The 11,688-nt window shown below is 60.7% G+C and overlaps 1 protein-coding gene across 1 annotated transcript; it reads left to right on the forward strand.

The window, feature by feature from the left end:
* Positions 1 to 682: 682 nt before the first annotated feature.
* LOC311511986 (synaptonemal complex central element protein 1-like) lies at positions 683 to 9,731 on the forward strand (the record flags this gene model as incomplete). Its single annotated transcript, XM_084612959.1, has 13 exons — positions 683 to 857; positions 1,538 to 1,600; positions 2,047 to 2,106; positions 3,426 to 3,500; positions 3,783 to 3,830; positions 4,486 to 4,540; positions 4,936 to 5,025; positions 6,366 to 6,429; positions 6,972 to 7,038; positions 7,484 to 7,604; positions 7,993 to 8,082; positions 8,600 to 8,627; positions 9,618 to 9,731. 13 exons carry the CDS (start codon positions 683 to 685, stop codon positions 9,657 to 9,659), a joined length of 978 nt encoding a protein of 325 aa, XP_084469085.1. The 3' UTR covers positions 9,660 to 9,731.
* Between the last annotated feature and the right edge of the window lie 1,957 nt (positions 9,732 to 11,688).

The following is an 11,688-nucleotide window of genomic DNA, read 5'->3' on the forward strand; positions in this document are numbered from 1 at the left end:
CCCCCCTGCTCTAACCCACCAGGCCCCACTCCCCTCCCAGAGCTGGGGAGAGAACCCAGGAGTCCTGGCTCCCAGCCCCCCTGCTCTAACCCACCAGACCCCGCTCCCCTCCCAGAGCTGGGGAGAGAACCCAGGAGTCCTGGTGCCTAGACCTGCCCCCCACCCCGACCCTGCAGTGAGGGGTTAGCTCCTCCCCCTTTCTCCAAGGGGAGGGGGCGGGGCCCTGGCAGGTGGTAAACACAGCGCACGAGCCTGGCTGAGGGGAGGGGCGGAGCCGCAGCAACCGTTGGAAAACGGGCGGGAAAAGAAAGCGCGCGGGGGGGGGGTTGGGAAGTTTCAAGGCTCCCCCTCCCTCCTGGGGGGGTGAATAGGCGTCTGTGTTAAGGCCCCCCCTCCCCACACCTCTCTGGGTACATAGGGCCATGGAGGGGAGTAAACAGGGTGAGAGGAAGATGGGGCAAGGGGGGAATGGCCCCCATGGGGTGGACAAATCACGGCCAATCCCACGATGCCCTTCCAGAAGGGTGATCCCACAATGCTCTCGCTCACCCCAAGGGGGGGCGATCCCACAACTCCCCGCTCCCTCATGCCACCAGCAGAGTGATCCCACAGTGCCCTGCTGCTCGCTCACGCCAAGGTGGGGGGCCGATCCCACAGTGCCCTGCTGCTCGCTCACGCCAAGATGGGGGGGCGATCCCACAGTGCCCTGCTGCTTGCTCACGCCAAGGTGGAGCGATCCCACAGTGCCCTGCTGCTCGCTCACGCCAAGGTGGGGGGCCGATCCCACAGTGCCCTGCTGCTCGCTCACGCCAAGAGGGGGGCGATCCCACAGTGCCCTGCTGCTCGCTCACGCCAAGGTGGGGGGCCGATCCCACAGTGCCCTGCTGCTCGCTCACGCCAAGATGGGGGGGCGATCCCACAGTGCCCTGCTGCTTGCTCACGCCAAGGTGGAGCGATCCCACAGTGCCCTGCTGCTCGCTCATGCCAAGGGGGGAGCAATCCCACAGTGCCCTGCTGCTCGCTCACGCCAAGCGGGGGCAATCTCACAATGCCCTGCTTGCTCACGCCATGGCGGGGGGAGATCCCACAACTCCCCGCTCCCTCATACTACCAGCTGAGTGATCCCACAGTGCCCTTCTCTCTCACGCCAAGGTGGGAGGGCCAATCCCACAGTGCCCTGCTTGCTCACGCCAAGGTGTGGGGGCGCGATCCTACAGTGCCCTGCTCGCTCACGCCAAGGGGCGGGGGCGATCTCAGTGCCCTGCTTGCTCATGCCATGAGGCAGCGATCCCACAGTGCCCTGCTCCCTCACACCATGGGGTGGCAATCCCACAATGCCTTCTCCCTCTCGCCATGGCAATCGCACAGTGCCCTTCTCCCTCATGCCATGGGCTGGATAAATCCATGGCAACCCCACAGCGCCCTTCTCCTGCACGCCGTGGGGTGGATAAATCCCCCTAGAAAGCCCAGTTACAAGCTTGAGCTGAATCTTTTGTACAACAAAGCAATTCCTTTGTTTTTTTTTAACTCTTCCCAGTTCCCAGCGACTTTGCACCCAAGGCAGAGGAGCTGCTATTGCTGGTGAAACAACTGCAGGATGGTATTTGGGAGCTGGGTCTGGTGGTTAGTGCTGGGAGCCAGGACTCCTGGGTTCTCTCTCCAGCTCTGGGAGGGAAGTGGGATGTAGAGGTTAGAGCTTGTGGGGCTGGGAGCCAGGACTTTATCCTTGGCTTGGGGGGAGTGGGATCTAGGGGTTAGAGTGGTGGGGCTGGGAGCCAGGACTCCTGGGTTCTTTCCCTGGCTCGGGGGGGAGAGTGGGGTCTAGCTGTCAGAACTGTAGTCTGTGAAAGAGGTCTCTTGTGTCCTTTTCCAGGCTCTACCAGTGACTCTCTATGTCACTTATCCGTGCCTCAGTTTCCCCTCCCCCAGTTAAGTGAAGGGAGAAATTACCCCTCCCGCCCAGGCACACTCAAAAAAGCATAGGGTGAAGGATGCGTGTTAGGAACACAACCGGGCGTATCCTTCTCCTTCCCCTTCCCTCTGCAGCAGGGACCCTGGAGCCCCGAATGGACGACCTGGTAGGAAGGATCAGCAGACTGCAGCGAGGTGAGGGGCAGGGAAGGCAGGGGGTTGTCCACTCCTATTACGGAGCACACTGGGCTGCAGCCCGCTCCCCCAGCACCCCTTACTGCCGTGCCAGCCTGCTACTAGGCCCCCCAATGTCAGCCCCTCTCTACCTGCCCACAGGAGCTAGATCCTGCTCTCACTGAGAGCCTGTTTACATGGGGACACACACTTCACCCCCAGAGCCATGCTGCTGCCCCCACCGGGGGACGCGCCGACCCAGGAGCTGAGGCCGTTCTCCGGTTTAGCTTCCGTGGCTTTGAAAGCGGTGTGTAAACGAGCCCATGGATTCAGAGCAGGGACTGTGGATTTCACCCAGTGGTGCTGAAATCAGACTCAGGCCCTTGGTAATGCAGGGATCTATATAATCCATCCATCCCCATGTACACCTATCTTCCTATAGCTCTCTAGGCCCATACTGACCCCTCCCTCCATCCCTGTACACACCCCCCACTATCCATCCCTGTACTGACCCCCCCCCATACACACACCCCACTATCCATCCCTGTACTGACCCCTCCCTCCAACCCCACAGCCCAGCATCCATCCCCACCCCATCCCTCACTATCCAACCCCATATTGACTCTTCCCTACCTCCCTCCAACCCCATTTCACCCCATCCATCCCCATACACCCCCCACTATCCATCCCTGTACTGACCCCTCCCACCCTCCATCCCCATACACACACCCCACTATCCATCCCCATATTGACCCCTCCCTCCAACCCCACAGCCCTGCATCCATCCCCCCCACTATCCAACCCCATACTGACCCTTCCCTCCCTCCCTCCAACCCCACTCCATCCCATCCATCCCCCACTATCCATCTCTGTACTGACCCTTCCCTCCATCCATCCCCATACATACACCCCACTATCCATCCCCATATTGACCCCTCCCTCCAACCCCACAGCCCCGCATCCATCCCCCTCCACTATCCAACCCCATACTGACCCTTCCCTCTTTCCCTCCAACCCCACCCCATCCATCCCTATACACCCCCCACTATCCATCCCTGTTTTGACCCCTCCATCCATCTCCATACACACACCCCACTATCCATCCCCATGCCGACCATTCCCTCCATCCATCCCTGCACACCCCCCCATTATCCAACCCCATATTGACCTCTCCCTCCCTCCCTCCCTCCCTCCAACTCCACACCACCCCATCCATCCCCATACACACCTCTCCATCTATCTATCTATCCATCCATCCCACCTCACTGCTCCAGCCCCTTAGACATCCCCCTCTCTCTCTCCCCACACCTTCACCCCTAACCCGTTTGGTCTCTCCTTAGCTAAGCAGGCTCTGAGCCAGGAGCTGCAGGATGGGCAGGCGCGCAGTGAGCAACTGCAGGCAGAGCTGGAGGAGCGTAAGTCACCCCCCCGCCCAGCACTGCTCCCTGCGGCTCACGTTGCACCTCAGGTCCTTTGACCCAGAGTCTCAATGGTGCCTAACTCCCCGTGGCACCTAATACCTTTAAGGATTTGGGCCACGGCGTCTTCTGAGCTCTCTGGCAGAACACCCCTTCGCTACCCAGCTGCATGCTGTGGGGGGCTGGACCTACCCCCTAGCGCCAGTGAGACACAACCCCGAACCCAGAGGATATGGGCCCCCAGCCTGGTTGTTTCTCCCCCCCCACACTCTTTTGCAGTGAACGAGGAGAAGTCGAACCTGGAGAAAATCTGCAGCCAGAAGCAAGGTGAGAGCAGGCCTTTAGCAACTCGGCTGAGTGACACGAAGATGGCTGGACAGCCGGGATAAAGGCACTGACCACTTTGGTCCCGCACTTTGAGATCCACTGATGAGAAGGACTCGAGACAAGACAGGCATTACCATTACCAGCGGGTCACACAGGCGTTAACCTGCATACAGCCCGGGATCCAGCCTTAACCACAGTCTGCCCCCCAAACTCCCTGTGGGCCCCCATGCCAGTCCCCTCTATTTCAGAGACTTCCTGCCTCTCTGCTCATTCTCTCCCCTGCCAGGGTTGCTGTGTGCCCCCAGGGGTGTTGTGTGCCCCCCCTGACCCCTCTCTCACACCAGGTACCCCGATTCCCCCCGCATCCCAGGGCCTCTGTGTGCCCCCCATTTCCCCTCCCATCACACTAGGGTCCCCCAATCTTCCCCCATCCCAGGGCCTCTGTGCCCCCCCCCCCCATTCCCCATCCTCTCATACCAGGATCTCCCAGTCTCCTCCTGCCAGGGGCTCTGGGTGCCTCCCCAGGTCAGTGGGAGCTGCCCAAGGGCAGGCCAGAGCGAGCACCCCATGGGGAGTGGGGTGGCCCCAGCAGGGATCAGCGCACGGTGTCTCTCTGGGAGCCGTATCCCCTCACTAACATGCGTGTCCCTTCCAGAGGTCCTGCGGACCCTGCAGCTCCGCTGCCAGGAGACGGAGGCTGAGGCCCAGAGGTGAGAGGGGGATAGGGCAGGGGTTGGGGCAGGAGGGAGGGATGGACAGGTGGAGGGGTATGTATGGGGATATAGATGGAGACTGAGAGACACAGAGAACCATAGAGAGAGAGAAGGACTCCTTGGTTCTGTCCCCAGCTCTGGGAGGGGAGTGGGGTCTAGTGGTTAGAGCAGGGGAGGAGGAGGCTGGGAGCCAGGACGCCTGGGTTCTATTCATGTCATGGCCTGATACTGGGCCAGGTGCTTCTGCTTCTCTGCCCGCTTGCGGTGGGTGGGTAGATTCACCTGGGGAAAGTGTCTTGGGATCCCCCGCGGGCGAAGAGTCTTGTGCCCTCGTCTGGGAGTCAGGCTGCCCGGGTTCACCAGGCTGCGCTGCCCTTGTTCGCCCCGGGCAGGCAGCAGACGCTGTCCCAGGATCGGAAGCAGAGCATCGAGGAGCTGACGGCGAAGATCCAGGAGGAGAAGCTGAAGCAGAGGAAACAGAGGTACTGACTCCCGCCCCCCTGCAGCGGACTGAACCCCCCAGCTCTGTAAGCGGGAGTTGCTGCCGCTCCAACACACTCCTGGAGATGGGCATGTGTCAGCCACAGCACCCCACAGGCGCACCTACACTCCTCCTCAGTCACCACGGGCCATGAGCAGGAGCGGGCAGTGTCTTCTGGGATATCCCGCTGCCCCGAGTCTAGATGCTCCCTTCTCCGTGAGCTCTACGCCAGCCCGATCCTCAAAGTAAACCCCTTAGAGCGTCTGGGGCGTCCATCCTAGGGGCAGCCCCTTGTGTGCCAGCCGGGCCGAGCCATGGGAAAGTGCTCCGAGAGAGGCCAGGGTTGCACACCCCAGTGTGTCCACTAGCCGTCTGGCCTAGGTGTGCAATGGTGGCATCCCGCCGAACGGGCTCCCTCCTGCAGCCTGAGCCTCTGCCTCGGGTTCCACACCCTGGGCACGTTCCTGTTCTGTCCAGGAAACTAACGACAAATAATTAACCAGCTGCCAGGCCCTGCTCGGCCTAGTCAGTCCCGGCTTTGCCACAGGCCCTCGCTTGCCAGCGCCTGCTCACCAGAGGGAGGAGAGTCACTCTGGGCGGGTGAATTCAGCCCTTAGTGTCTCTCTCTGTCTCTCTCTCTCTCACACACACACACACAGAGCAGAGCTCATCTCCTCCTGTGGGGTGCAGCAGGGACACAGACACACAAACACACTCACAGAGAGCAGGGCTCATCCCCCGCAGCAGGGGGACACCCCCACCCCCACCGAGCAGGGCTCATCCCCTCCAACTGGGGACAGCAGTGACACACACACACACACACACACACACGCAGGGCTCATGTCCTCCAGCAGGGGGCAGCAGGGACACACAGGTACTGCACTGTATGTAACACACTCTGTGTGTGTGTCTCTGCTGCCCCCTGCTGGAGGGACCAGCCCTGCTCTGTGGGTGTTTGTGTGTCCGTGCTGCCCCCTGCTGGAGGGACCAGCCCTGCTCTGTGGGTGTTTGTGTTTCCCTGCTGCCCCCTGCTGGAGGGACCAGCCCTGCTCTGTGGGTGTTTGTGTTTCCCTGCTGCCCCCTGCTGGAGGGACCAGCCCTGCTCTGTGGGTGTTTGTGTGTCCCTGCTGCCCCCTGCTGGAGGGACCAGCCCTGCTCTGTGGGTGTTTGTGTGTCCCTGCTGCCCCCTGCTGGAGGGACCAGCCCTGCTCTGTGGGTGTTTGTGTGTCCCTGCTGCCCCCTGCTGGAGGGGATGAACCCTGCTGTGCGTGCGTGTGAGTGTTTCTGTTGTGCGCAGAACTCTCTGCCCCATGGCAGCCCCTCACCCTGTGTTGTTTCCAGGCTGGAATTTGAGCAGCAGCTGGACGAGCTGATGGAGAAGCACAAGACCCTCCAGGAGTGCCACGTAAGAGCCATTGGGGTCCCCTGTGCTGTTCCTGGGTGCGTGGGGTGGGGAACGCTCCCCTAGGGACAGATTGTGGGACACAACCCTACTGGGAGGGGACATGGGCACGTGTGGGAGGGATTGGGTTAGAGCAGGGAGTCTGACTGGGAGCCGGGATTCCTGGGTTCTCTACCTGGCTTTGAGGGGGGCTGGGAGCCAGGACTCCTGAGTTCTTGCCCCGGCTCTGGGAGGGGAGTGGGATCTGTGGGGGGGGGGCAGGGGATAGGAGCCAGGACAGGGTTTGAGGACACTCGATGCTAGCAGAAGCCAAGGATGTCCACGGTGTTGTGCTGTGGCAGCATTACAGGGAGGGACCTGATATAAGGCCTCCGGGGGCAGGGACACTGCTCTTTAGCTGGTACAAGCTGCGTCTCCCCTCGGAGACCAGGCTTCAGTCTGGGACAAGACCCATCTACGGGAGGTTAGCATGAGGGAAGGCTGTGGACACTTCTTCCTCCCCATGGCAGCATGCTCTGTGGTGAATTCCCTCCCCCTCCTCCTAGAGCATGGAGAAGCTGGCTGCCGAGATCTGCAGCATGGCTGAGAGCAGGGAACGTTTGCTGAGCGAAGGTGATGAATCTCTCTGGGCCTCAGTTCCCAGCTGTAAAATGGGCAGAATAATCCTCCCTCGGGTCTGTCTTGTTTATTTGGAGTGCAGACGCTTGCGGGCAGGGACCATCTGTCGGTCGGGCTTTAGGCATGCGCTTAGCACGACGGGGCCCTGATCTTGGTTGGGGTCTGGGCAGTGCCCGGCATGACGGGGCCCTGATCTTGGTCGGGGTCTGGGCAGCGCCCGGCATGACAGGGCCCTGATCTTGGTTGGGGTCTGGGCAGTGCCTTGCATGACGGGGCCCTGATCTCGGTTGGGGTCTGGGCAGCGTCCGGCACGATGGGACCCCGATCTTGGTCTCTGCAGACATGTCTCAGTCCAGGAGCTGGGCCCCACCTGTTCTCACTGAGATCCCAGCACCCAAGTTACGCTGCCCTGTGACTCTGTTTCTGTCATTTGCCCTAGACAAGCTGATCCAAGACAACCTGGCCCAGGTCGAGAAGCAGCTGGACTCCCTGCCCCAGGCAGAGGCAGCTCCCAGCCAGGAAAGGATGTTCCTGAAGAGCCAGGAGGCCAGCAGTGCCCTGTGAGTGCTGAGTGCCACCAGCCCTGTGCCTGCCAGCGAGGGAGCAGTACTGCATTGATACACTGCGAGCAGGACTCCTGGGTCCTATCCCCGGCTCAGGAAGGGGAGTGGTGTCTAGTGGTTAGAGTGGAGGGCAGATGGGAGGAAGGACTTCTGGGTCCTATCCCTGCCTTGAGGAGTGAGGGCAGCTTAGGTGCTGCCATGAAACTATCCATCTAGGCTAGTGCAGAGAGTGCCTTGGGACAGGGCTGGCAGAGGTCCGCCAGGGAGAAGCATTTGGCAAGGGGATGCAGAGAGAGTTGTTCCCAGCACAGCCTGCCTTGGCTGGGGAGGGTTGCTGTCCATCACCGAGGCGTCTGGGCTGTTCACTGCCCTCTGTTGTCCCCAGGCAGCTGTTCCAACAGGAAAACAAGAGAGCGACCGAATATCTGGAGGCAGCTTCGCGCCGCCACTCAGAACTGCAGCAGAAGTTCAAGAGGTGAGTGCAGGGTGGGCTGGGAGCCAGAACTCCTGGGTTCAATCCTGGCTCTGGGAGGGGAGTGGGGTCTAGTGGTTAGAGCTGGGTGAGGCTGGGAGCCAGGACTCCTGGGTTCCCTCCCAGGTTCTGTGAGCTTGGCGCTGCAGCTGCTGCTTTGCTGTGGATCACAGTCAGTCCAAGGCCCCGACTGGTTTGTCCAGGAAACTCCCCTGGCACTTTTTGGGCCTTCTTTGCCTGGCCCAGTCCCAACTGGGTCAAGCGCACTCCACCCCTCTCCACCCTCCCCGTGTTTCCAGTGGCTTATGGGATTCCTCACTGTCCTGATTACTCTGCTCTGCTGGGCCGCGGCTGCGGGCCCTGCCAGAGGTGGCTGCATTTCTCTGCTGGGAGGAAGGACCCTGCCATAGCCCTTGTGCCATATCCCTTCCTCCCTGCGAAGGGCTCGGATGCCCTGGTGACGGGCCTGGGCAGGCGCTCCCGTTGTTTGACTACAACTGTTATTTCTGGTTTCGTTCAGGCTGACGGCCGAGCTGGAAGCCCAGCAGGTGAGGATGGTAGCACCAAAGGGAAATCTCTGGTAGGGCGCAGTGCTGTGCAAAGGGGCAGGGCTTGGTTAGCTTGTCCACCAGAGTCTGCGATGCTGGACCCCCGTGACCAGGACATTACCACATGCACAGAATACCCCCCCGATACGCAGAGAGAGGGGTGTACGGGAAGGATGGATGGATGGAGGGGTGTGCAGGGGAGGGAGGGCTACCTGGACGTGTGTGAGGCCTGGCTGGCTGGAGGTGTGTGAGGACTGACTGGCTGGCTGGAGGTGTGCGAGGCCTGACTGGAGGTGTTTGAGGACTGGCTGGCTGGCTGGCTGGAGGTGTGCGAGGACTGGCTGGAGGTGTTCAAGGCGTGACTGGAGGTGTGCAAGGACTGGCTGGCTGGCTGGAGGTGTGCGAGGCCTGGCTGGGGGTGTGCGAGGACTGGCTGGCTGGAGGTGTGTGAGGACTGGCTGGCTGGCGGGAGGTGTGCAAGGCCTGACTGGAGGTGTGCAAGGCCTGGCTGGCTGGAGGTGTGCAAGGCCTGTCTGGAGGTGTGTGAGGACTGGCTGGTTGGCTGGAGGTGTGCAAGGCCTGGCTGGAGGTGTGCGAGGCCTGGCTGGCTGGAGGTGTGCAAGGCCTGACTGGCTGGCTGCTTTCCTGGCTCTGGGCTCCTGCTGGTGCCCGAGTCCCCTGGGAGGCTCAGCAATCGCTTGAACCCCTTTGGCTATCCCAATCAAGATGACAGCCAGGGGGCTGAGCAGCCCCTGGGGCTGGGACCCATGGCCCTTCCTTCCAGGCTGCTAGCCGAAATGCCAGCAGCGCAGTGGGGCCAGGCTCGGGGCCAGGCCTGGGGCGGGGCGATTGCACTCGGGGTGGGATCCAAGGTCTGGTGCCAGTGTCTGAGCGTTCTCACCCCACCGTGCCCCACCGTCCCAGCTAGGGGGGCAGGCTGACCCTTCCACATCTCCCCCCATAAGCCCTGCCCTGTGCTCTGCCCCACAGCAGGAATCCGGGGGTGCCCCAGCCAGCATGGAAACAGCCTAAAAACCACCACCCTGCTGCAAGAGCCCTAGAACAGACCCCCCGAGGATCGGCCTGGAGTTAAGTCACCTCGGGATGTATCGGGCTCCTTGTTCTGAATAAAAATATCCTTCTCTGCTCCCCCTGCTGGCCTCTGCCCGGTTATTGGACGCAGGGCGGGCGCGACCTGTCCCGTTCGGCGGCCCACCATTCAGGGAGGCTGGGGATCCCGCGGGGAGGGGTCAGGCAAGCCCCCCGAGAATGATCAAAGGGTTAGTGAGAGACGCCAGGGCTCGGTCTATTTAGCTGAACAGAGAAGGGGGAGGGGTGACTTTATCCCCGTCTGTAATACTGCCTGGAAGTTGACCTGGACCAATTCAGCCTGGGAAGAAGGCATCAGGTTTTAATGGTGGGAGGAATTAACTGATTTCCCGAGGGGCACGGTGGATTCTCCATCACTGGCCGGGGTTCAGTTGAGACTGGGTGAAGCCACCTGGCTGCATCAGTCCCAGCTGGCACCATTGGGCAGCCGCGGGTGGTCACGTCTGTGCCAGGCAGTCTCTGTCCCGCGGCGGGGGCTGCTGCCGTTCTGGGGTCCCAGGGGTGCGAAGCGAGTGGGAGCTTCCTTGTCAGACTGCCTTGGTTTCATACGGCGCTAGGGGCCCTCTCCATGTGGTCAGTGGTGCACTGACACCCGGGTCCCAGTGCAGCCCCCGGGGGCCTGTGCTGTCGGGAGTGGGGTGGGAGGCTCAGGAGGCGGCGCTGGGACCCATGCTGCCTCGGCTCCCAGCTCAGGGGAGGGAGCAGTGGATAACAGATGGGATATGGCTGCGTTCCTCCATGCATGCCTGAGAGGAGTAGCCTGTGGAACTCCCTGCTGCAGGATATCAGAGAGGCAAAGAGGTGAATTGAAATGAGTGGATTTCACATGACCATGAACAGAAGCGTCTCCCAGCTGGGACATGCACTACTGGCCCCCAGGCTTCGGGCTCTGAGCCTGGGGGTGTCAGGAAGAGATTTCCTACAGAGATGGGGCCCCAGAGTAGTTGGATCATTGCTCGGCCCCTCCCATGCCCTCCTGATCCCTAGAGGGCGGGACGATTATGATATGCGGCAGGGGGAGACCTTTCCCTGCATGCTCATGGCTTCGTGGAGGCTGGGGGCCCCAAAGGGGCCTATGGCACCCAACGGAAAGTCGCGGGAGAGAGGGCATGACCCCAGAGATCGCTATGGGGAAAGGGCAGCGTGTGCAGCTGCATTGTAGTGGGGCCACGTCTACCGCAACACTTTGGGTGCGGGGCTGGCCCACACACCACCGAGGCTCCTGAGCGCTCTGGAATCCGCACGGTTATTCCGAGTGCTGCGAACCTGGCTAGGCCTGGGTTTTCTGGGCAGGGAAGGGTCTGACGGCTGACAGTGGAGAACGGGGGGGTGGGCTGGGAGCCAGGACTCCTGGGTTCTCGGTTGCCCTTTGTCTTCCCTTCCCCGGGCAGTGACCCAAATTTTGGGTCATTTGACCAAGGGGTTCCTGAGCTATCTAACCATATACCTACACCTCTAGATCTCTAGCCCCTAAGATTAAATATCTATTTATCTATCTATCCATATACTCCCCCATATCTATCTATCTGTCTCCATGCACCCCCTCTATCTATCTATCCCCATACACCCCCCTATCTATCTGTCTCCATGCACCCCCTCTATCTATCTGTCTCCATGCACCCCCTCTATCTATCTATCTATCCCCATGCATCCCCTCTATCTATCTATCTATCCCCATACACCTCCTCTATCTGTCTCCATGCACCCCTTCTATCTATCCCCATACACCCCCTCTATCTAATCTATCTATCTATCTATCTATTCCCATACACCCCCCTATCTATCTATCCCCATGCATCCCCTCTATCTATCTATCTATCCCCATACACCTCCTCTATCTGTCTCCATGCACCCCTTCTATCTATCCCCATACACCCCCTCTATCTAATCTATCTATCTATCTATCTATTCCCATACACCCCCTATCTATCTATCCCCATGCACCCCATCT

The sequence above is a fragment of the Lepidochelys olivacea genome, assembly GCF_965140295.1.
Source record: "Lepidochelys olivacea isolate rLepOli2 genome assembly, chromosome: 23".
Lineage (NCBI taxonomy): Eukaryota > Metazoa > Chordata > Testudines > Cheloniidae > Lepidochelys > Lepidochelys olivacea.